At 40.0% G+C, this 25,905-nt stretch overlaps 4 protein-coding genes across 4 annotated transcripts in view; all 4 read left to right on the top strand.

The window, feature by feature from the left end:
* The first annotated feature begins 995 nt into the window (after positions 1-995).
* On the top strand, positions 996-4,505 carry LOC115058182 (angiopoietin-related protein 3-like). Its single transcript, XM_029525510.1, has 7 exons — positions 996-1,502; positions 1,680-1,790; positions 2,683-2,803; positions 3,107-3,220; positions 3,669-3,764; positions 3,919-4,191; positions 4,294-4,505. The coding sequence occupies exons 1-7, from the start codon at positions 996-998 to the stop codon at positions 4,503-4,505; spliced, it is 1,434 nt and encodes a 477-aa protein (XP_029381370.1).
* Positions 4,506-6,175: 1,670 nt separating this feature from the next.
* On the top strand, positions 6,176-12,848 carry LOC115057569 (phosphoglucomutase-1-like). The gene is made up of 11 exons (XM_029524727.1): positions 6,176-6,436; positions 7,893-8,055; positions 8,890-9,036; positions 9,236-9,361; positions 10,075-10,265; positions 10,434-10,588; positions 10,788-10,903; positions 11,010-11,145; positions 11,818-12,001; positions 12,121-12,249; positions 12,403-12,848. Exons 1-11 carry the CDS (start codon positions 6,179-6,181, stop codon positions 12,490-12,492), a joined length of 1,695 nt encoding a protein of 564 aa, XP_029380587.1. The 5' UTR covers positions 6,176-6,178; the 3' UTR covers positions 12,493-12,848.
* A 1,768-nt stretch (positions 12,849-14,616) lies between these two features.
* Positions 14,617-17,741, top strand: leprot (leptin receptor overlapping transcript). The gene is made up of 4 exons (XM_029524784.1): positions 14,617-14,763; positions 15,091-15,166; positions 15,816-15,999; positions 16,210-17,741. The coding sequence occupies exons 1-4, from the start codon at positions 14,748-14,750 to the stop codon at positions 16,324-16,326; spliced, it is 393 nt and encodes a 130-aa protein (XP_029380644.1). The 5' UTR covers positions 14,617-14,747; the 3' UTR covers positions 16,327-17,741.
* Positions 17,742-20,315: 2,574 nt separating this feature from the next.
* Positions 20,316-25,905, top strand: part of LOC115057450 (cAMP-specific 3',5'-cyclic phosphodiesterase 4B-like) — a 44,996-nt gene continuing 39,406 nt past the window's right edge. Inside the window, exons 1-2 of the mRNA XM_029524573.1 lie at positions 20,316-20,356; positions 22,580-22,685. The gene's annotated coding sequence lies outside the window, so the exon portion shown is untranslated. The remainder of the gene's footprint in view (positions 20,357-22,579; positions 22,686-25,905) is intronic.

The raw sequence follows: 25,905 nt of genomic DNA, 5'->3' as shown, positions 1-25,905 counted from the left end.
CACTGTTTACCATGTACACACTTTCAAGCTCATGCAATCCTGTTCTCATATGGTGAGTTAAAATTTAACAGAGGAGCACCGAGGTCTTCATGCTCCCACTGAGTGCAAGTGTTTTTGGGAGTGCATGAATCCAAGCCAACCTTTCTTTGCGGTTTATTGAATGGAATAATGAAGGTAGCAGATTTCCCTTATAGAAAGAAGAGGCAATATATTCACCCACGTAATGTTTTTGTGCTCAGATTAGCTGTGGGAACAGATCCTTTCTTCCTGGTGTCTGTGACATAACACGGCTGTCCTTGCACGGCATCTATACTTACCCACCACTGGAGGACAATAGATGAAACGAAGTATTTTAAAACCACAAGCATGTAAGCCATATTTCTCAAGCCATCCTATATGTAAACTGGGTCATCTCCCCGTTTAAAAGTAAACTAACATACAACAATAACAGAGTGCAGCCGTGGCCTCATTAAAGGTAACTACAGGTCAGTAGAAATGCCATGTCACTCTGTCCTTAATCAGAAGCATAAACAGCCTCTGATAGTACAACTAGAAATTAATATGCATCATTGCAGGGGCAACCGCAGATCAAGATAAATGACTTTTCTCTCAATAAATTAAACATAATTGCTGGAACAAATTCAATTTGGATGAAGCAGAATAGTACACATTAATAATTAGTTGGACAATATGTTATTAAATGCAGAAAAACTCCATTTTGTCCACATAATGATAACATGAAAACCAACCCCCAAAATTTGAAGATGAAGGTGAAGGTCATTATCTGAATATTTAAAATCTCGGTGGATCACTCAGCAGGAGGAGACTCCAGCCAGCCTGCAGACATTGATCAGCTGATGGTAATCATTAATCTGATGCCAGACTGGTCACATATAAAACACACGATTCCTTCACTCAGCGGCTCTTTGTCCAGTCAGAGAGGAGAGGAAGCTGGCATCATCTTCACACAGCAGCTGAAGGATCAAGGCATCAACATGAGAACGACAATAATTGCGTTGTGGTTTGTCCTATCTGCTGCATGTGTACCTGCCCTCTGCAGCAGCGAGGAGACTCCTGTCCTCCAGCTCGGGGCCCCTACTGAAAGTCGGTCCCGATTCGCTGCTCTGGATGATGTGCGTCTCCTTGCAAATGGCCTCCTCCAGCTGGGCCAGAGCCTGCGGGAGTTTGTACACAGGACGAAGGGGCAGATAAATGACATCCTGCAGAAACTGAACATCTTCGACCAGTCGTTCTACCAGCTGTCAGTGCTCGCCAGCGAAATCAAGGTAGAGGGGGAGGAGCTGAAGAAGACCACCGTGGTGCTGAAGGCCAACAACGACCAGATAAAAGATCTGTCTGCTCAGATGAACTCCAAAATGGACAGTATCCTGCAGGAGAAGGGCCAACTGCAGAACAAAGTGGAAGGCCTGGAGAAGAAGCTGAGCAGTCTCACACATGGTCTGGTGACCAGCGAACAAGCAGCAGAGATCAGTGGCCTCAAGGTGAGTTACCTGTGAGACACCTTCACTGTAATTCAGCCTTTAACAGGGTGAAATAGCTGAAAAGATAAGATATATTTTCTATGCTTTGTTTAAGTGTTTTATCACTGACTGGAGGCACCATGTGTTCCATTTCTGTTGCTTAAAATATGCCATAATTTCTGCTTTTTCCATGATCAGAATGTGATCCACACTCAGGAACAAAGCATCATTGAGCTGCTGAATGCTGTGAAGGAGCAAAATGACCAGATCAACCACCAGAGAACTAAGATCAAGCTCCTGGAGGAAAAGGTAGGTGTCCACTGGAGTTATTAGTAGTCCCAGTTATGGGGAGGTAAAAATAAGGTAATCAAATGTTTTCACCTCGATTCATCTACAGTGACCCTGGCACGGTGGTCGAGAACGCTCCTAGAATTATATTTATATTTTCACGTGCGCTACTTGTAAAATGCATTTAATTTAAAAAGTCAAAAGTCATTGAACAAGTGTAGCCCAATCAGGGTGATTATTTCTGCTGTTGGAAATATTTGTAAAGCACATTTGTACGTGGAATTTGTCTGTATTGTCAGGTATTTGGGATTTTTGCAGTACGCTTGTTTTATGTGCAAATCGATGAAGAGGTTTTTTTTAGTGCGTTTGGCTGTTTGCACGCGTTTTCTTAGATTCTGTGTGTTGATCATTATTTATTATCATCATCATCAGCTCAGATCCAATTTATTTATACCATTTAGGTGGAGAGGGGCCAAAAAATATTCTTAATGTAGGTTTGTTTGAGGAGTTGCACCTCCTCCTAACAGCCCATTAATTTTGCACATTTTAATATAGTCCCTTATATGGCAAGAGTGGAGGGGAAAATTCCATTCAAATGGGATTTGCAGAACTATGCATTTTTCCAACACTTACTATAGCACTGGTGCTGAGAAGCCTCAGCGGAGGCTACGCTAAGACATTTCGACTTTAAATCTTTGAAAAGTGCAGACATGATGAAAGAAGTGTCCATACATGACGTTCTTTATTTCTACAATAAAATGAATCAAAAACTTTGGAAAATTACTTCTTTTGCAGAACAAACCTTAGAGTATATTATGTGTGTAATTGATATTTAATCCAAAGTTTTTCCTCTAGAGTCAGTCTGAGGATTATGTCTGCAAGCTAAAGTGTTTACGCTGCAATTTTTTTGCAGCTTACAGCCAACACATTAACCCAGGAGACCATTGAGAAGATGCATGAAAACTTCAACAGTGAAGCACCAACACTCACGCCTTTTCTGACATCGAGTTCTTCCAGCAACCCCAAAATTATGAGTAAGATTGAGCAAATGTTGCTTCTTTTTTGGATTTTTTTTGACATATACAGTCAGCAGGGATTTAGGTTACATATTCATACGTCCAGGCAATTTCTAGCAATGTTTTGCTCACATTCACACAGTTTGTTCCTGTCTATCATTTAGTTTGCACGTGTTTTCCTGTTGCTGCTAATATTATCTGTTGACTAACAGGTCAATAAGTACGTTTGCCTGTCTGCAGCACATCACCACTTTGCACATTGCAACCCTTTTTCAGGGCAGTTTCAAGTTTGACATCATTTTTGTTCTCATTTTTTAACAGACCTCCCATTAGACTGCAGCGAGCTCTTCAACAGAGGGCAGCGAGTCACTGGCGTCTACACTATCAGGCCCAACAGATCAGAGCCATTCATGGCTTTTTGTGACATGAGCAAAGGTACTTCTATGACATGATTTAACAAGTCATTCTTTTTTCTTTTTTTTTTTTATTCACTTGCCCGTCTTGAACAAAGTTGTAAGTTTTATTTTTTATTTAAATGTGCAGTTGTCACTGGTAATAACTTAGTACAGCTGTAATACAGCTTTGCAGGAATGGATAGTTAAGATTAAGTAACTAAGACAGAGATCAGATAAAATCCCCTGATATACAGCACATCCTCTGAATCCCTATTGTGTGCAAATGCAGTTCAAATCCAACTCCAGCACTAACCGTGAAGTCATAAAGAGAAACAGTAAATTTCTGGTTTCTTAGCAGAACTTTCACTGAATAATGATTGACCTGAATTTTTCAAAACTATTTAATGAAAAAAAAAAAAAAAAAAAAAAAACGTAATAACTTTAATGAAAACCTTAACTTTTTCTCCCTTTTATTTTTTTTCATTTAGATTACGGAGTTACAGTCATTCAGCAAAGGAAGGACGGTTCTGTGAATTTTGATCAAACCTGGGAGAGGTACGAAAATGGCTTTGGATATTTTCATGGTAAGGGACACTGTTCTGTGGGCAATTATCTATCCTAATGGTGGGAAATGAATTCTCAGCTCCAAATTTCTGAATAATAAAATGAAAATGATGTCTGCTTCTCAGTAAGCTTCTCTGTGTGTGTTTAACACCAGCTCTGCTCTCTCTCTCTCAGGAGAGTTTTGGTTGGGGCTTAGGAAGATCCACTCACTAGCCGCTCAGGGTAACTCTGTCCTTCGCATCGAGCTGGAAGATTGGAAACAGGTGAGACACTTCATCGAATACAGATTTTACCTCGACGGACCAGAGACCAACTACACAATTCGCCTCATGCATCTGTCTGGAGATTTACCAGACCCCATGAGCAATCACACAGGAATGATGTTCTCCACCAAGGACAGAGACAACGACAACCATCAGGACCTCCACTGTGCTCACAGCTACACAGGTACAACAGATGTTTAGTCCCCACCACATGCAAATAAAGGTATTCATGAATAATTATCATGTGGTATCAGCTGCACGACGTGTTATTTCTGCCAACTTCCAGGAGGATGGTGGTTCAGCGCCTGTGGAGACGCCAACCTGAATGGGAGATATTTCCACATGAGACCAAAGGGCCGTTCAGAGCGTAGGAGAGGGATTCAGTGGAAGCCTGCCCGAAAAGCTTCCTACTTGCTCAAGCTCACCCGGCTTTCCATCTACCCTATAGCTCTGCTTTCCTCCTCCTCAGCTTCCTCTGAAACAGACACCCTCCTCTGATCTACTACCAAACTTCTCCAGTGATCTTACCCAAAACAAACAGCAGCCTCTTCAGGAGAGCCTCTGGAATGCTTTTTGTTGGCAGCCAAGGTTTTAGAAGGCTTGAGCAGGGACGAAACTCTCCTCTAAGCATCAAGTCACAAAAAAGTTAGTCACATAGGACACTTGCAAAGCTTTACAATCCCAGATACTCCGGTGTTAAAAAAAAAAAACAGAAAGCCAGCAGAATGAGGGCTCCCTGCCGTCAGCATGCTCTGCATCCGGTTTCTATTGTAGGACATCAGAATGTATAGTGAAAGTGAAGTTAGCTTAATGTAAAGAACCTCATATCATGGCACGGTTACAGAGAGAGAGAGATGAAACTGATGAAGCAATCCAGCCATATTTGAGCAGTTTTCATACTGGATCACATTGACTCACAGTGTACTGCAGTAGCTTCCCACACAGCTGGGGGACCAATGAAAGGTCACAATATACGTTGAAAGGGTCGGGAGAGAATGAACAGGACTAAAAAGCTAAGCTCTGACTCTACATGGGTTGTTTTATTGTCTTGTGAGGTGCTGTGACCAACCATTTTATAAATAATGATTTTAAAGCAAACTGTATATTTAACTGGAGGACCTACTTGCAACTGAACATCAGCAACGAGCAGCAAGAAGACCCAGATGGACATTGCCTCATTTTTACTAAAAAATGAGGCAAGAATTAGGAGCAACTTGTATAGGTAGCACTCACTTTTACTTAATGTGGGGGTACCCTATTCTTTGATATACCTGCAATATTGTATTTAACTTAAAAAAGAAAAGGGCAATGGTGACTAAAAATTCAATCACTTTTTTTTTTCCAGTCCATCAATGAATATTTCAATCCTTTTTTAGAATTTAGTCCAAACCTTTGATTGGTAAAGTGTGTAAATGGGCAATTGATGCCGAAGTCTACTAAATGGCTCAAGGAGGTTCTCACTATCAGAACATGCTAAAGCTTTCTGTATGTTGCACTGAGAGGGTTCAAACTCTAGAGGGCAGAGTTGTACTATGACACGCAGATATGTCACAGAATTTCCAAGTTAATTCAAGTGCTTGAATAATTAGAGTCAACAAATTGTCTATTTTGAAAATTGATGCCATCTATAAAAGACATTTCTATATCATTATTTGCGCCTAATTACCCTCTAATTGCTCTTCTGGTTTTTAAAAAGGGTAAATATCCATTCCCAAAATAGCAGTGCATCCTCGATGAGAGATGGCATCCTTCTTTTTACATATCATTACTTCGAGCACAGCTGCAGCTTTTCACAGATGAATGAATTACTCCCAATAGAAACTCAGTAACTTCCATTCAGACACACCAAAACACACACACACACACACACACACACACTATGTGACTGGGACTGCAGCCTTGACAGTGATCTCTTGGCACATGTGTGAAGGATCGTCTTCAGTTACCGTCTCTGCATACACATTAGTCTGAAAGGTTATTTTGGGCTGCAGGAACACCATTGCCACCCTGTGCTTCCAGTGAAATAATAGGAGGAGTCAGGATTTTACCCTCCGATTCTGCCCCTGCTGTATACCATTCCCTACGTCCACTGACAGGGGGATTTCCCTCCAAACAACAGGTTCCCCAGCTCTTTACTCTACGGCATTAGGTTGGATCTTCACTTTGAAACAATGGACAACAGTCCTCTGCAGGTGTTGACCGTCCCTACGGCCCCTTACCCTGACCAGAGACCTGGCACCAGTGGCCTGAGGAAAAGAGTTTTTGTGTTTCAGTCCAGGAGGAACTATCTGCACAACTTCATCCAGAGTATCTTCTCCTCCATTGACCTACGTGACCGGCAGGGCTCAACAGTAGTGGTGGGGGGAGATGGACGCTTCTTTAACCAAACAGCTATTGAGGTCATTGTGCAGATGGCAGCTGCCAATGGGGTCAGTGTCACCATGTGTGTGTATTTACTCGTCTTGTGTGTGTGTGGGCGCATGCTGGTAAGTGTGTGTATTGGCCAGTTTGTGAGTGAATGAGCCCATGGGTCACCAATGTGTTACTGTGTGCAAATCCCTTCATGTGTGTCAGTGTCACTTGACCTCATCACCTGTTATTATCACTTTGTTGGCATTGGTATAAAAACTTCATTTCTTTTTAGTATTCCTGTGCAGCGTTTGACTCATGAAAGCCTTTTGAACATTTTATATCAAAGACGCGAATCCTAAATCAAGCAGGTTAAAGTTGCAATTTGGAATCCAAATGTAAACAGTGGAGAAATCAAAGATTGAATATTTGTTTGGACTTCACACTCATTAAATTGGCTGGTAGTGAGCATTAATTCTTATTATCTATCAGTCTTTAAGTATGCATTGTTGCATTTGCTGGGATTGACAAGACAATCTTAACTCAAGGTAAACTTTTCTTTTACCTGGATTTCAAATCCCATTACACAGACATCCTGAAGTAAAGGGAATGGAGTTGATCCAGACAAAAATAAGTACAACACATGTTGCCTTCTCATTAAAATGTCCTGCATCACTTCCCATCAGCTTTAATTATGACAAAATAGAAATTAATTAGATTAATCAGCTGAAACTATTGGAATTGGATACAGATCATGGCGATAGTGGTCCATGTTGGATGCTGCAGCATGTGCTGCTGAGCTGTATTACACAGTGAGGTTTTTCTGTTTCTAGCCTACTCTCATTGATAAAAATGGGAGGGACAAAATAAAAGAAACACCTTTCCATAAAGTACAATTAAAATTCCACAGAGCCTCAAACTGCAGCCTCCAAGATGGCCATAAAGTTGAATCAAAAATGTTTAAGTGAACACGAATCACAGAACATGTGGATCAGACTACCTTTGTTTAAGCTAGATGTTTAAAATGGGGGACCAACTGAGTGTACATGGCCAGTATCTGTGAACCACAAGAAATGCAAGACCACTGAAGCAGATAAGTATAATGTAATCCAACACCAGAACAATGTAACACTGTGCAATTATAGGGTGAAATCTGCCTTTCAGTCATAACATTAGGTAGCTGCAGCTGCAAGCTCCAAATAGAAACATGTGAAAGCTGTTTTGTTTTCCATTTTCCTGCCAGCAAAAGGAACCAACCCTCTGAGCACCTCAGGTTTAAATTACATAAACTTTGCTTTCTTGGCTGGATGGTATACTTAGTGGGATTCAAAATATCCTCGCACATGACAGAACTTGCTCTTGATCTGCCGTAACTGTGGTTCATTAAATGAAACTCAAACCCCACTTACTTTTAGGAAGAAGCACAACACATCAAACTTGATATTGAGTGGCATTCACACCCCTGCCCCTCTCGGATATATAAAGATGCAAGTTCATGCCAGATGACTCACACACACCTGTGCGACATTTCCTCAGGTGGGACGCCTGATCATTGGACACAACGGGATAATGTCCACACCCGCTATCTCCTGTGTGATCAGGAAATACAAAGCCATTGGTGGCATCATCCTCACTGCCAGCCATAACCCTGGCGGGCCTGATGGGGACTTTGGCATAAAGTTCAACACCGCTGATGGAGGTATGGTAACCGGAGAGGAGGATGCATGCAGGGAAAAATAGTGCTACAAGAGAAGTCAGATGAGCCGTACAGGCTTCATTCAGACGTGTGGTAGTCACAGTGCACTGAAAGATAAAGTTTAAGTCTTTGTTTGGATAGAAATCTGAAACGAACATCTGATATATTAAGCAATCAGCACAGTTCCAAGATAGAAATGAATATTACCATCAGGATACTGACTGTATGTGCAGATCAAACCAGACCTGCAAAGTTAATCAAGATGCTTCCACGCAGGAGCACATTAAAAATAAGCAGGTGACAGCCAGTCATCCTGTGTTGCATCTTGTGTAAAAATGCAGCAGTAAAAAAATAAATAAATAAAATAAAAGACATGGAGACAAGATCTAAGTGACTGTGGAGGAGGGTTCATTATCAGGGCTCTGGTGGCAGGATGTCCAATTACTCCATGCACATGTCACCTTCAACAAAGCTAATGCCCAAATAGATCTTTGGGATGGATATTGTGTCTGCAACAACAAACTGATGCACATTTCACAGCTCACTGGTGCTAAATCCAGAGCCAATGGTCATGAGATGTGGCAAAAGGGGGTAGAGCCACAGTGGTCACACGTGGCAGGTGCCAAAAGAAGGACAGGTCTGAATGCTTTCACCGCTACAGTGAGGTGGTGTAGCACTGTGTTTAGGTACATTTGTCTGCTTAGATAGAGGCATTAGAATGAGTTGATTCTATCCTGCTATCATGCTGATATCTGATATCCCCTTATCTGTAGTTAAGCAGTACACCTTATCTGAATGCCAGTGTTATATCAAAGTTAAATCCATTTCCTCCTCTAGGGCCAGCCAAGGAGGGTGTCACAAACAAGATCTTCCAAATCAGCAGAACCATGGAGGAGTTTGCCATTTGCCCCAGACTCCGAGTTGATCTGACAACGCTGGGAAGACAGACATTTGATCTTGAAAATAAGTTCAAACCCTTCACAGGTGAAATGTTGCATTATCCTATCACTTCACCTTGGAATTATATAGATGGAATGAGAAAAAAAAATCCTGTGCACTGAGAAAACATCTTTTCAGACTCTCAGATCAAATGCAAAATCTGACTTGATCAGGTACTAAAACAAAACATCATATCAACCATTCATTAACAAACGATTTTTGTTCGACATGTGCGGTGATCCAGTGGAAATTGTGGACTCCGTGGAATCTTATGCTAACTTGTTGAGGAATATCTTTGACTTTGCACTCCTGAAGGAGCTTCTGTCTGGAAAGAATCACATCAAACTCAGACTAGACGGCATGCACGGAGGTGAGAGAATTGCATGACGTTTTCATGTTGCCTTCTTCTCGCCTTTTTTCCTCTTTGAGCACGTATGCTTCCAACATCATACAGGCACAGAGAAGAATTTATGCGAACAGTCTTTCTCGCAGTCTAGATTGTGTATCTCTCTGAGTCATATGCTACCAGGATACATGATCATCCTGCTTATTTTCAAATATCATGTTTGTCCAAGGTGAAGGATAAGTCAACTTGTCGGTACAAATCAATCTCAGTCGCCAACACATCCAAATATGGCACAATGTGTCGTTTTCTGTGATTCCAGTTACACAAGTCCTTCAGTTACAAAGAGATCATACACGCATCATGTCACATGTCCTGAATTTGTTCTGGAAGTGAGATACAACATGGGGTTGCTTTGATTTCTGTGCATTCCATGGTGATTAAGTTTTTTGCGTCTGGTGGTTGAATAGTCTCACCAACCCCCTCGACCTCCTGACATACCCTCACTTCCTCTCCCGCAACAGAACAGTATAAACTCCCTGAGAGAAACCCTGGACAAATATTGTTACTGAGAGGATACTTTGGTAAGATAGCTCAGATCCTTATGTGTCAGTTAAAGTCCAGCCTTTTGGTATTCGCTCTATCTCAAAACCTAGACACCTCATCAATTTTTCCAGTATTTAAATGGCGCTCTGAAAAGCGCCACTTAAATCAATGATCTCGCATCTCTCTCTCTCCAGTGGTAGGGCCATATGTGAGGAGAATAATGTGTGAGGAACTGGGCTGTCCAGCCAATTCTGCCATAAACTGCGTCCCAATGGAGGATTTTGGGGGTCAACACCCAGATCCTAACCTCACCTACGCTGCAGATCTGGTTGACAGCATGAGAGACGGACAGTGTGATTTTGGTGCAGCTTTTGATGGTGATGGGGTGTGTGCACTGTTTTATTTCTTTATTTCTGCTTGTTTTGACTATAGAAAATGAAATCAGGCAAAAAAAAAAAAAAAATATGTATACATTCTTCGTATCCATGTCTGGAACCAGGGCCTGTACCAGAGACAGTGACTTCTAACCTGTGTGTGGCTGTCGGCTTTCTAGGACCGCAGCATGATCCTTGGTAAACATGGCTTCTTTGTCACCCCGTCCGACTCCGTGGCTGTGATCGCTGACAACATCTTCTGCATCCCATACTTCCAGCACACAGGGGTGAGAGGCTTCGCTCGCAGCATGCCCACAAGTGCAGCCTTAGACAGGTAAAACTTTGGCCTGGCTTTCACATATCACTTTCAAATACTTTCCAACCAATGAGCCTTTGCTTTCTTAAGTTGTGGCCAAGTCAAACTTAGAGTAATGATATGACCAGACCTGTGTTATATACAGTGTTACCTTCTACTGGGTTTCAAAGGTTGTCTGTGCTTTCTTGGAGTGCGCTTTCACTATATTTTCCTTCAGAGTAGCCAAAGCAACAAAAATAGAGCTATATGAAACTCCCACTGGGTGGAAGTTCTTTGGGAACCTCATGGACGCAGGCCGACTGTCTCTGTGTGGAGAGGAAAGCTTTGGTACAGGTACTATATCTTGTCAGCAAGTTTTTCCATTGAAAAGATGTTTCGTCTGCACTCATATTACTGTATAAATAAAAGGATGACATTTCCCCATTCTATCATATTTCAGGTGGAGACCATATTCGGGAGAAGGATGGGCTTTGGGCTGTGCTGGCATGGCTGTCCATCCTGGCCACCAGACGGCAGAGTGTGGAGGACATTCTGAAGGACCACTGGCTAAAGTACGGACGAAATTATTTCACCAGGTGAGACGTCAAATAATTACTAGTGTTTTCTCTGCGTTGATCAACATTAAGGGCTGTACAAAGCTTGGATATTTCACCGTGGATACAATTATATATGAATTATTTTCATACCTATCAAAACCACTCTGTGACTCATCATGTCCATTGAATGGGGGGATTTTTGTGATTTGTCCTTAATTTGGCAATTTCTGTTGCTGGAACTGTCATGAAAAGTGGAGTTGCCTGTGTTGCCACATGTAAAAATGTATGCAGGCCATGCCTGACATCAAGTGGTAAAAATATGCTATAACAGATTTTCTCAAATGCATGTTTTCTATGCACTGCATGATACGAGTCTATATAATTTGGCTGCATTGACATCTATGACTATCTAGCACTATGAATCTAAACAGCCATGTATTTAAATTGATATCTGTCATTTAAAAAGAATGCATTTAATGTGAAAATGTACATATAGTGGATATTCATGCTGTATGGTAACAAACCTTATTGAAACTAAACTTAAACTGGAGCTGCAAAACATTTTTTGGCAGTTTTTTCTGCTTTCATCAAGGTAATAGCACAGTCTCTAAACTTTCAACTCTATTTGCAATGTCAGAAAAAGTTTAAACGTTACAATTGTAGAACCTCTCAAGAAAGCACTTTTTATCTTGTAATTGTTGTTTTGTCCAGATATGACTATGAGAATGTGGACATAGATGCAGCCTGTGAGATGATGGAGGATTTGGAGCTTATGATTGCAGACAAGGCCTTTGTGAAGCAGAGGTTTGCCGTGGAAGACAAAATCTATCAAGTGGAAAAAGCAGACACCTTTGAGTACACAGATCCGGTCGACAGCACCATCTCCAGGAACCAGGTACATGGCGCATACTGTGCCTAATTCCAGCAAAGATAATGATGTTATAGGCATAGATACAGGATCAGCTGCAAATCCTGATAGCTTCACATTGTCTGTGCTGGACTTTTTCTCTGCAGGGTCTGCGGATAATCTTCTCTGACGGTTCCCGAATCATCTACAGACTCAGTGGCACAGGGAGTGATGGAGCAACTGTTCGAATCTACATCGACAGCTATGAGAGAGAGCACATTTTTGAGGACACACAGGTACCTTTATAGTCATTTTCAAGACTAGTTTAATCAAAGTACCCAAGACCTTAAATCCCAACATATGTACAGTTACATTTTCTGGAATTAGATGTGTTTAAGTCATTAATACAAAATAAATAAACTCCAATATTTCTTTCTTATTTGTGACAGGCAACACTGGCACCCCTTGCAACAATTGCTCTTAAGATTTCACAGCTCCATCATAGGACAGGCCGAAGTGGCCCATCTGTCATCACATGATTCCTCACATGTTTCTGCATTATGGCTACAGTAATGCCCCTTTTATTGTTATTTCCAGACTTTTGTATAAACTGCGCTTAAATTCCAAATGTAGCTGCCTGACATGCATTTAAGTTGAACTGTATTTCGTGACTGTCTGTAATACATTAAACAGCTTTTTATTTTTGGATTATGCGGGACATGTGGTTCATATAGATTTTACCTTTGTTATCTGTAATTATAACTTGTAGCAATAAGTCAGTTACTAACTTGCTGCAGGGTTTCAAAATCATCACCAAAGTTAATCATGACTTAATGATGCACCGTTAGACACACAATGTGGTTGAAGAAAAGACGTTACATATCCTGTCAGAAACTTCCTTTCAGCAATGTTTTTTTGTTTTGTTTTTTTTAAGATTTGTGGTTTTTCACAGTATCAGCTTTAAGGTTTTTGCTGTTCGATGGTTAATTTTGAAAAAAAAAAAGAAGAAGAAGGCATAAGCATGTTTCGCTTATGAAAAACATTTCCTCTTGTAGTGTTCATTGTCACGGTAAAAAAAAAAGGCTTTCTCCTGCTGTGAAGCCTAAAATTATAATTTGGGTAATGTTAAAATGAAATTAAAACTCATCATCAAATAGCAACCTTGAAATTAAGTCAAGCATGTGGGTGTTGGAGAATGAGTGAAAACATGTCAGCAAGCATTAGTGAGAGACACAAAAGGAGACACAAACACATCATTTGATTGGCAGCAAGTGTTCTGAAAATTCCATTGAACAGAAACAAATGAATTTTAAGGCACAGTTTATTCACATACATTTTTATTTTATGGCTCCTTCTCTTTCTACATTCTCTGTACTACACAAAGGTAAAACAGGAGGCATTTAAACTTTAACAGGAAACATGTTCAGAGGATCTTATCCTGGTCTACTGGCTACAAGATTTTCATATGTACAGCAGCAGCAGTAGCATCTGGTCCAGCTCTATGATCAGTTATGCCCTTTGAAGTATTGTACCTTTCTTCCAGTTTAATCTCCATATTATATTTAAGCATGAAGCCCAACAAGGGCTTTGCAACATTCGTAAAGGGGAGAGGACATAAACAAAAGTGTGCAGGAAATTAAATTAGATTAATAAACTTCATTCTTCATTCATTTTCTGAATTGCAACTGTGCTTATTATAACATGCTGTGTAGGCTGATATTATGAATAATTTATAACCGTGCATAATGCTTTTTTTTTTTTTTTTTTTTTTTACAAAGAAGTATTCAGTACCTTTACTTAATTAAAAAATATTGATACAACAACACCAATAACAACAAAAAATTGCAAATAAAAGTTGCACTTTCTAAAAAACACAGAGGAATCCTCAGCAAAATGCACTTAGAGCCCTGAAATTAGTGTTAATTGTGCATGAAAGGTGGATGTAAGTGTTAATACTGTGTAGCTTACTATTTTCATTTATTGGATGTTTTAGCAATACACAGCCTTTTCATGTTGTAGCTGATGGAGCGGGACCCTGGGGGAGATCACTGTTGGGTAGTTCAGTGTCTATTACAGAGCATCATTAAAGGTCCCATGTTTCCCATGTTTTATTTGAACTTTTGATCTCCATAAAAATATATATTTATATTATCTTGCATAGAGTTATAAATATTCTCCTTTGACTTTTTTCATACTCTGTCCATGTAACAATAAACTTGTCAGGTGAGAAGCCCTAACAGATAAAAGTTGGCCTTTCTGTTGGGGAAGTCCTGGCAGCTCTTTTTTTTTTTTAGGATATGGAAGTATGACAGTAGAGTGCTTTAATACTTTCACATTAATTACATAACACCTAGAGCTGCTTATTTAAAATTGTCACTAAATAATACTAAAATGGTAAATTAAATAAATAAAAGACGTGGACTTCTCTGTTTCTGCAATATGGATCATTAAAGATGACACGTTGTATGAGTGAGAAGTTAAATAAATCTCTTTTTTTAAAAAATGGAAGTGGAACTGGCCACAGTGACGTGTCAAAGCCACAACATGTATTATTTAAACACGGCCCCGGTGATATTGCAGGGTTGACATGGGAAGGGGGGGGACAAGCGGACTGCGTTGCAGTGGTCAACATTTGATCCCGGACTGAGCCGCAGAGCTGCAGCTTTAACAGTCAGCTGACGACGGAGAGGGAGCCGAAGGAGGAAGCAGGAAGTGGCTTCACCAGGAGGCAGAGCACATAAACAGGGCAGGAGTACAGCTGAAGCCCAAGACAAACTTTCACACTTTTACCGCTATGGCCGGCATTAAAGGTACTTTAGTCGACACTTTATGAAGTTACGGTTCATAAGTCGACGCTTTTCTTTGGCAAAACTTAGTTAGGCTAGTTGTTAATGTTTGTATCCTGTGCTGAATCATGGCGAAACCGTCCGTTTATACGTTGTACACGGATATTAAGATTATTTACAGGCATGCCATTGCATCAGTACGATTTTGACCGGTTTAGAATATGATGTTATTGGTATTTTTTTAACAGTAAGTTCTTACACTTCATAGCAAGTGCTACAGGTCTGCTCAGTTTGTCCCTGTGGGGGACTTGGTGTGTGTCTGTGTGATGTGGCTGCTGTCTCTGTTTGCAGCACTGGTCGGTTTGTCCTTTAGTGGAGCCATTGGACTGACTTTTCTCCTGCTGGGCTGTGCACTGGAACAATACGGGTAGGTTTCTGGTTACTCCCTGCATCACCCAGACCCGACTAACTTAAAGCGATAGTTTCTATTTCTCACAGCAACGCAGTGATATATGCGGCTGTCTTCATAAATACCTTCTTGTAAGCTACTTCAGGGACGTCTAAGAAGCAGATTAAAACTATTGGCTGTCATCAGTAGAGCAGAGATCCGGACATGTGATCCCTGTCACGGGTCATAAATGCAAAATCGTATTATTTCCATAATGCAATTCAATACGGTCTTTCACTAAAGCCCCTCCGCCCACAAATGCCTACATCTATTGAGCCCCACGCTCCCAGTGCTTCAAATGCTGGCTTTCTGTTAAAAAGTTGAGCCTAAGATGATATAACTCTGGTGTCATGAGGTTTATTTTCAGACTATGGAAATCTCTTCCAGAGTCACAAAAGACATTATACATATTCAAAGTAGTTTTTTTTTTTTTTTTTTTTTTTACAGGTTTAATAGTGCTACATGTGACATTGCAACTGAGCTTCATGTACAAAATATGTAGAGTTCCCGTGTTATGTGTTTTATTCTGTTGTGTATGGTTGTTTTGACAGTGTTTTTTTTTTAATTAGATACATTTATTTGTATTTTTCCAGCTACAAACTAAAATATTAACCATATGTCTTTGAAGGGTATACTGGCCTCTGTTCGTACTGATTTTCTACATATTGAGCCCCATCCCAACCTTCATATCCAGACGTGTCAGTGATGACACTGAGTCAAGCAATGCATGCAGAGAGCTGGCCTACTTCTTGACTACTGGTATTGTCGTATCATCTTTTGGGCTCCCTATTGTCCTAGCCCGCAAAAACGCAGTGAGTTCTCTCTACCTATGTCGAATATTTTGGAGACTCAATTAGATTTTTTTTTTTTTTTTTTTTTTTTTAGATCTATCATGTGAGTGGTTGAGACAGATTTGTGAAGTCTGAGTCAAATTACGATGTTTTGAGAAAAGGTGAAAACGGGTACACCATCAGTTAGTTCTGAATGCAAAGGGGTTTAGGACACTTTTTTTTCTCTTACAGATCCAGTGGGGTGCCTGCGGTCTGGTAATGACAGGAAACGCTGTCATCTTCCTCACTATCCTTGGCTTCTTTATTGTGTTTGGAGGTGGGGATGACTTCAGCTGGGAGCAGTGGTAGAGTGCCTTTGGACAGTGGACAGACTGCCAGATGGATGAATGGATAGATGAACAGATAGACATAAATGTGGCTAGTGAAATAGATAACCTGCAGACCATAAGGTGCACATGTGTCCTGCACTCCTTGGGGTTGATGATCAGGCTTGAAAATGACAAATGTATTGGGCATTTCATAAAGCCAATGTTATGATTAGGGGTATTAGAGACAATAGTATGTACCCTATCAATGTGCCTTATATCTTGGGCCAGGGAAACATTGATGCCTATACCCTGCTTAAGCTTTAACACCATCACTATCCACCTTAAACTGCACATTTTGGCATGTCTCGCCTTTGCTTCAATTGCCAAATTGCCCTGTTCATTTCAGCTTCCTGCTATTTCTTTATGCTTCAGTTAATCAATATCCTAAAGGGAGTAAGTATATTTAAATGGACACCACAATACTTACTGCATTATCTGTCCTCACTGTTCAAAGGGGGGAGTGGCTATTCTTGATTACTGTTTGCTGTTGAAAGTGTAAAGGCAGTGTAGGTTATCTGAATCCATACTATCTGACAACTAGCTGTAGGCCTCCTAATCAGGAAAAAAACACATTTGTATAGGTTTTTTTTGTTTGTTTCGTTTAGTTTTTTCTCTTCAAGAATTTGAAGCCTAATTTTTTGTTTTGCTACAATTGTTTACACGCTTACCAAAGATCATTTTAGACTGCAAAGCTAGAGCATTACCATTGAGCCATTGAGCTGGACGCTTTGATTTGTACTATGCAGCAACATGACGCTCAAAAGAGACATTTGAGAAAGCGCTGGTTAATACGTATCATACATGATCATGTGAAAAGTACCGCCATTCATTTATATTCCTCCAGGTGATGGAAGATCACAGTATTGACAAAAGGTCATATTGTCAGTTGATAATATTTTTACATGTTAAATGGTAGTTACTGTACATGTATGTTTCCAGGCCAAGTACTCCATCTTAATTGAAAGGGTTTAACCAGCACACTCAGTCACAAGTGCCTGTTAAAATTATAAATGTGTTTGCAATTCAAGTCAGTTTTTGTTTTGTCATCAATGTAAGTGACTATTGCGTCCTCATGCCCTGTTTCATCATTCTCAGTAACTGACTATTAATGATGTTTTTCAGAGACTATCAAAGATATCTTTTGAATATTATTGCTGTTCAGATTCCTATAGAAAATCTTGTTTCCTTAATATCCCATACCTGATTGGTTCAGAAGAAAAGCATTATATTGTATATCTCATAACTGACATGTGGAATAGAAAAGAAGTTTGTTTTATACATCATGCCTCTCATACCTTCACTTTGAAAACACTAACAAGGGCTGAGGTTTTTTTGTAACCACCTGACTGCATTTGTTTTTCAAACATTCATTAAATCTCTATATAATGAAATGGATGTGTAGCCTTTGCCTTGCTGTTTCACTGCTAAAGAGGTGGCGAGAAGGTATGAAAAGTCACTCTTATGGGGATCAATGAAGCAGATGGACAATTGATTTAAATTCTGGAAAACTTATCTATGTCCAGTGCTGCTGAATAATTCATTCAAGACATAACAGCATCCTTGGGTAGCTCAGGCACCAGTAGTAAATGGAGTGATCCTGAGTTACAGCTTCCCACAATGCACAGACCAGAAAAGGAGGGTGTATGGGTCAGTGTGTTTTGGAGGCGAGTGTGTTTTTATCTGGACTGCACCTTAGGTCTGGGTAGCAAAAAATTCAGGTATACACTACTGCTAAATAATATACAGCCATGTGTAAAGCACCATGTTTTGCCTTGTAGCTTGTAATTTTGAATGAAAATCATTCCTTCTCTGCTATTTGTGAGCGTAAAAACATTAATATTAAACAATGTTGCAAATTTTGATAAAGCTGCTAAACAAATGACTGAGAAAAAGCCAACATTATTATCTATTCAGTGTAAAACTGAATGTGATTAAGATCAACCATGCAGATGCATCAATCTGATTGGTTTAACTTATTTCTCTAATCACTTGAGTCAACATTGCACTGCAGCTGCCTCACCAACTTGTGTGGAGTTCATTTCCTCCACAAAAAAAGAACAAAACCACATTTTCAAATGAATAATTTTTATGAAAATCATTTGTGCTACCTGCCTTCACATTTCACACTGGGGATGATACAGTTAGTATGGACTAACAGCCCACAGACAGGTTATTTGATGTGTCAATGCTGGTGTGTGAAAAGCTTTCATGGAAACTGCATGTGCAGTATATAATGTATATATGGCATGGAATGAAAACCAGTGATTGCTAGAAATCTTTTGGCTAAATGTTTGTCCACTAATATAGAATGATAGAATGAAAGCATCATTCCCCAAAATATGCAAACTGCACCAAGGTCAAGTGCACTGTCCTCTTGAATGTGATGAGAAGTCCAGAACTCCAATTCTCTGTTGGTTGAAGGTTAACAAAGTCAAATACAACTATGTCAAGCAGGACTGCAGGGAAAAACGAAATCTTTCCTCTCCACTGTATTCTGCTCAGAGCTTCAATATGTGTGATGTAGTCAGTGGAAAACCGAGAACCGAGAGCCCTTAAAGTAGCTATGAGTCCACACAAGAAATATGTCACCTATTTCATGCATATTTCATGGAAGAAATATGGCAGAATGAATAACCCTGAGTTAGTTAAGACTGATGCTGAATGAAACACTTACCGACTTTTGGTTCACAAATGTGACAGTGAGATCATACTAATAAGACTTGCCATCTCACAAACCATAACTTCACCCCTTGGTGGTTTATAAGTAGGCTAGCTGATCAGGGAAAGAAAATGCTCGAAAGAAATTCATTACACTGATTTTTACACTGAACATGATCTTTGTGTGAGAGACCCTGAGAATAAAACAAATGACAGTAAAGAAGAGGTGAAGAAAGAGAACGAGCAAGAGCCTAGGGACTCCCATTCATCTCTGTTCCAGGACAGCTGTTGCCTGGCAACAGCTAAGGCATCAGAATTATTCTAAGACTGCTGAGTCCGGCCTTGAACACAATACAGTGCCACACCATTTAGAGCAATGTAACACAACGTGTTATACTGTTGTGCAATACTGTAATTTGTAGTACACTACACTTGCAGTTAGTTATGTTGTTAAACACAACATACAGAAAAATGCTCAGTGCAACACAGCCCAGGTGAAGACAGCGTAAACTCAAAAAGAACCAAAACAGTTCAATGATGCAACACCTGACAATGCAACGCAGAACTGGGTGTGCAAAAACGATGCGCTGCAAATACAGCACCTATTCAAAATCATTGCAGGAGACTTCTAATATTTATGGGGCTGTGCAGCAGGTAGAGTTGGTCATCTACTAGTTACAAGCTTAGTGGTTTGATCCCCACCTCCCCCTGTTCACAAACACAAGTCTTACACCAGCAGCAGCACCTTACAGGCTGCCTTCAGCCAGTGTGCAAGAGTGAATGAGAGGCAAATGCTAATGTGTGCAAACGCTATTTGGAAAATTGCTACTGAAATGTGCTAATTTACAATGAAAATACAGGCAGACACATATCTGGATTGATGGCTGGATAAAAGTTACGGAGGTTGTTATTTGCAAATTGGCCTATAATTTTAAGAGAGCTTGATAGTGTCGCAGTCATACCTGCCACATAGCACAAAGTGAAGACGTTGATTGAACTTTGTCATGACGTCGTACTTGTGCACATTTAGCTACTGTTTAAAGGGACAACCTCGGGGAGATGATGAAGGATGAAGCCAGGCAGAGCTTTACTGAGCCGGACTCCTTCGGCTGGAAACCGCCGGGGGAAAGCCAGCACCACCGGGAAGGCGGGCAAGGGCGCGCGCGCTGACGGCCATTGGTGAACGGAAGGATTTGCGTCGTCTGCGTCGAAGCCAATGGAGGCGCTCCCGGGGTCGCGAAGGGGAACGAGCGCGAACGGCACAAATGGAGGCTGATAAAAAGGGGGCGCGTGCTCCTGACTCGCGGCAGAAAAACCGGGAGACCGCGCGCGAGAAGGCGGATACGGCACCGGTAAGAAACTGAGTTCATCCCGTCACGGATGCAGTGTTCATGGTTTCCATCTTTTCACGTCTTCCATTTGTTGTGTCCTGTCCGCACTGATTTTTATTTATTTTATTTTATTTTTTTTTAATCTAACGCCCGCAACCTGAAATCGCGCGACATTTTCACAAAGTTTCGGTAAATTTGAGCAGTATCCATCATAAGTTTGTTTGGTCGTTTATTTAATCGTTACTTTAGAAAAGTGATGTTTCGCGGCACGCCTCCGTCATTTGAGCTGCACCGGCGGTAATTTGCAGCAAACGGTGCGATCCGCAGTGAAACACGAAAAAAAAAAAAAGGCTCAGTTGATACGGTCTTGTCACAGAGGCTTCTTGTGTTGCACGTCTGCCGAGCTGTCCTCCGTTCAAACAGCCCGCCTTCTCAGTTTTGTCCGCGTTAACAATGTTAGAAATAAGCTGCAGCAGCTACAGCCCTCACCAGCGTTTCCCGTGAAGAACGATAATGGGGTTAAATGAGGTAAGGCACACCCCCAGCTTTTTTTTATTTATTTTTTTATTTTTTCGGAGAGAAATATGCGAGTTTGAAAGCTATTTGAATCTGGAACAATTTGTATGAAAGGGGGAATGCTGGAAAGAACACATTAACACTGAAGGCAGAGTTGCAGGTTTTGTCAATAAACCAAACGTTGCACCCCCTCACACAATCAATCGCTGTCCATTTTAGCTGTAAAGTCGAATAAGGTCAGCCAAGCTTCACATAAAATAAATAGATCTAGTTAGGCTCATTATTTTTAGCTAGTTGAATAAATTGGCATAAGATTGCACGGAGGACTTAATGTACGTGACTTGAGTCAATAAAAGCCACAAACTTGAAAATGACCTTTTGTAATCTCTGTAACAGACTGGAGATACCTGTCACAGTTTTATAGCCTTCTATAGCCTTCATCATTCACATTGTAGTGAGTGTTTGTGTTGAGCCTTTTAATAGTTAGATTAAAGCCATTAGGTCACTTGACTTTTACCACAATGTCAAAGAAATAACTTGAAATTTATTGGAAAATACACTGCAACATGTGCCAAAATTGTGCCTGTGACAAACTATCACATAGGCGTTATTAGAGCCTTTGGGCAATGGGGATTTGTAGCCGGTATGCTGTGCTCATCTATGAATGCAATGTTAACTATTAAAGTACTTTATTCAAACTAATGATGAAAACTGTTTTCATTACAAGTATGTGAAGTATGTTCTTAATTAATGTTCCTCAGACTCCCAGACTGTAATCTTCCAACTCTACTGTGATTTTTTTTTTCTTTTTTTCTTTTTTTTTTTGTTCTTTAATTTATTTGTCTGTGAAACTACAATAGGATCTTCTACTAGGAGACCATCTTTAGTTATGCCACGGACTTGAACTATGTCAGCCATATTTTAGCATTCAACACTGATCCATACCTTGAGTATTATTCTACCTTTTTCTCTTTTACTAATACATTTTTTAGAGCTGTGTAGCAGTTTGGTATCCCACACAAGCTCTTCTACTGTGCCACGATTGTGACATTTTACTGGCATGTCATACTGTTATGTTACACTAACATTGTTGACTTTAAGCTGTATTTCCATTTTAAGTTCAGTTTATAGCACGTCTATACATTTGTAAATTGTTGTTGCAAGAACTCAAGTGAACACTCCAGATTCTATTGTCTGTCACTGCTGCAACAACAGCCACATACATTCAGCTTCTGGTTAAAAGGACTCTGGCTGCCAGACTGATGACTCACTTACTGGCTGCTTAATGGCTTTACTGGTGAAGTGAATGCTATATTGTCTTTGTCCATATGAATACATGTCTGTCTGCACTGGGCTTGGGTCTGTTTAGTCAGAGTTTGTCTTGCCAGGAGCAGTGATGATGGTGAATACAGGGAGGATCATATGTGCTTGAATACTGGAAAAAACAAGAATTGTTCCAGATTCAGATGCAGCTTTTTCACTTTTTATTTTTAAAGTGACTTTTCTTATCACCCTGACAAATCACAGTCACTATAAGGTAGAGATGACTAGGTTATGTCCATAAGCATTGTTTTTTTTTTTGTTTTGTTTTTTTTTTTCTGATCGAAGACTTGTCATGTAGTTTAAAATGGCCACAATACCATTGTTCAGTCAGCTTTTTTTCATGAAAATATTTTGCTGTGCTATGTGATCTGTCAAATTGTAATCCATACATTGTTTGTCTACCAGGATGACAGTCTGCTGACGTGAATTCCCACTCTTTCTCCACCTACTGGCTCAACGAACGGCTTCATCTCTGAGTTCACTTCTCCAGTATCTGGGAACAAATCCTGTGGTAAGAATGTTTTGGGTGTTTTTTTTTTTTTTTTTTTGCTGCTGACTAAGTAGAATATAGTATTTCCTCACTCTTTTTAAGTAGATGAGATCAGGCAAGCGACTGAAAAAAATTACTGTAACCCCACCAATACAGTACACTGATTACAAAAGTAAATGATACTTAATGTGTTTATTTGTACCATTTGGCATGACAGAGATCACAATTTCAAATGTGAGGATTTTCCTTATTTTTAATTATAGCAATCTGAATACCTTTGGGTTTTGAAATGCTGGAAAGGAATGTCTATATGCCCAACGAACACAAGTCAAACCTGTACACTGATTCATTTCTGCCTCAGTTGTCAGATTTACAGATTTACAGCCATGTTAACACAGGGGCTGCCAGCTGGTGACACTTAGCAAGCCTCCGCTTTGTGCCTCAATCCTTGCAGACTGCCAAGATTTCTGTCCCCTCTGTCATATTATTATTTTTTTTTTTACCCTAAAAGCTTAAGTCTAGTGAGTGGATAATTGATGAAATGCTGGCACAGACAAGAATTTTGTGACAATACTTCAATGGATATTCAATAGGGTGATTTAAATACAATGGGATCATTAGTATATGTGTGGTTAGGTGTTTCAAAGCGACAATGTTGGACTGCATCTCAATTAGTGGGCCTATTCAACAACTCCAATCATGTTCAAATGAGTCATCAAGCATCACAATCGCCATATGCACTTATCCAGAAATTATTTCTTATTTGCCAGTCTTTTTCTTGTCAAGAGTTCCATAGCGATTTGTCTTTGATCTAAATAAGTGTTATTTTCAGAGGACCCCAAAGCACAGAATGAACTCAGTGGTCCAAAAAATGGATTTCAGTGTGCTGAGCTGGACTGGATGAAGGTTGAGGGAGCAGGCAGTTGAGGGATGGTGCAGAGGAAGTTCTTCAATAGAGTCTGCTGGGCTGACAGGGTGCTCGAGGAGAGAAAACTGGTCAGTTACTCAATGCTGGCTCCATCAAGGAAGGGCAAGATGGAACAGGAGTTGAGCCAGGCAGACATGAGGCAAATAATCCTGATGCACAAGGAGTGTGAGGTCAGAGTGAAATTCAAAACCACAAGGACTCAAACATGAATTAAGAGGTCTAGACATGTACCACTAAGGTAACTAATTAACACTGTAAGACAGAGCCTGAAATCAGCCTGTTTCCAACTGTTTGTTTTTTTTGTTTGTTTGTTTGTTTTTTGGTGTGTGTGCATGTTTTTATTTTTATTTTTTATACTGTCTTCATCCTGATTGTTGATGATTTCCAATTCCAACATGACACACACACACACAGTGTGACAGCAACACAATTCCACCCGTCCTTGTGACATGTGGCTCTGTTGCCATAAGCTCACAGTGTCAGGCATTTCCAGTCTCTCTGTTTCTTTCTCTCTCCCTCTCTGTCCAGTAGAGCAGTGGGTTCCTTGCATGTGACCTCCACAGTGACGTCATCTTTCAGCTTTCACAAATTGATGTGTTGTTTCTCCTCCTCCTCAACAAACTCCTCTGTTTTCACTTGACTGAAAAGCTAATTTCTGCTGGAATGTGCATGTTCTGTTTCACTGTATGGAATGCAGTTTCCACTGTGACTTGGCTTTTCATTTCTTTCTTTCTTTCCTTTTTTTCCCTTTGGTGAGATGTAATCTAAACTTCCAAGTATTGATTGGTATAGAATTTTTTAAGTCAAAGAAATAACTTGGCTCTTGGGGGATTGATTGGTAAGAAACTGAAATAAAGGGTCTGCTAATATGACATTATCCAAGACATTAAATGAACATGGACAGTTTTGCTTTTTAAAATATCCTCTGGTTCATAGTTTTTAATTACTGACAAATACATGCATATTTACACGAGAAGTATTACTTTCTGGAGGCAATGTAACTTCATCTCAATTAAGAAAAATAATTTCTGGAGATTAGTTACCATCCTTTCTGACAGTCACTCATAATGCCAGAGACTGCTGGGTGTTTTGACAAGCCTTAAAATTAGCCAAGAGTAGCTTGGAGGAAAAGGATTTTTAGCACTCTTTTTTGGCATAAAATAATGATTTTTGTGTGCTAGACGACTAGAGAAGTCTCAAAAGTAGGGCCAACCCAAATAGTTAATAGATAATAATTTTAAACCTAAAGAAGCCAAATAATTAGTTGGATTATTCATGCAGTGTATGCAGTGTCAGAAAAGATTTGACACAAAGCATTCATAATAAATATTACTTAAGATTCTTACATTTGTTGCTGATTCATTTATTCTCGATAATTATCTGTCTGTCAACCAGATTAATATATAATACAGGTCTACCTTTAGCTTGTGTCTCAATCTGGTTTAGTCACCTGCATGAAGTACAGCTGGTTTTTGAGTTGTAAAGCCCACACAAACTGTGGGAAGGAGGAATAAGATTAGAAGAGATAACAGAGCATGTGCCTTCAACTCTACTGCAACCTTCCATCACTCTGTCTAGTTTTCATACATACGTTCCTAAACCTTATACATTCATGCAAAAGCTAGCTCTCCATGGAGCAGGTCTGGCCAAATATTGACTTGCATGATAACCCATGCTGTGTGAAGTGCATTAAAATTGATGTGCCTAATAAGGCATTGAGTCATACAAGGTTTAGGGATTTGTTGTGTAATAGTCATCGATATCTTGTGCTCATTTAGTACAGTCTCACTCATCATCTTATAAAGCCTTGTTGGCTCTACAAATTCATGAAAATGTCAATTTAGATGCTTCAGCAAAGTATATACTTCTGTCTAGCTTGCATCGTTTTCATTTGAAAGATGTACAGTAGAGTATATACTTTTAGCCAGGGCAATAAATCTTCTGCAGGGAAGCAAAGGGATGGCAGGTGGGATTTACATTATGATCAGAAATGAACTGGTTCATCCTCCCAGCTATTTGTGTAACGTTTTTCCTCAGTTCTCAACAAACTGTTTTGAAAGAGCAAATTAAAGACACAACAGTATCGTGACTAACAAGAGAACAATGCAACAAGCTGTCTTCAGTGCTGCTTGTTTTGTTCTACCAATAACCCTGAAACTGTGTAATTAAAAGAAGATAGTGCGTTTTAATCCTTTATGCTGCAGACAGTACATGCTATAATCTGAGGAGCAGATGAGACAAAGCCTGTTGTCCTTTTCTCTGTCACCTGAGTGCTTGAAAACGGCGATGTCTATTTTCTTCCACTAACTTCAA

Source organism: Echeneis naucrates, chromosome 17 (assembly GCF_900963305.1).
Source record: "Echeneis naucrates chromosome 17, fEcheNa1.1, whole genome shotgun sequence".
NCBI classification, from domain to species: Eukaryota; Metazoa; Chordata; class Actinopteri; order Carangiformes; family Echeneidae; genus Echeneis; species Echeneis naucrates.
The sequence above is the reverse complement of the archived record's forward strand: the minus strand, read 5'-3'. Positions and strand labels throughout refer to the sequence as shown.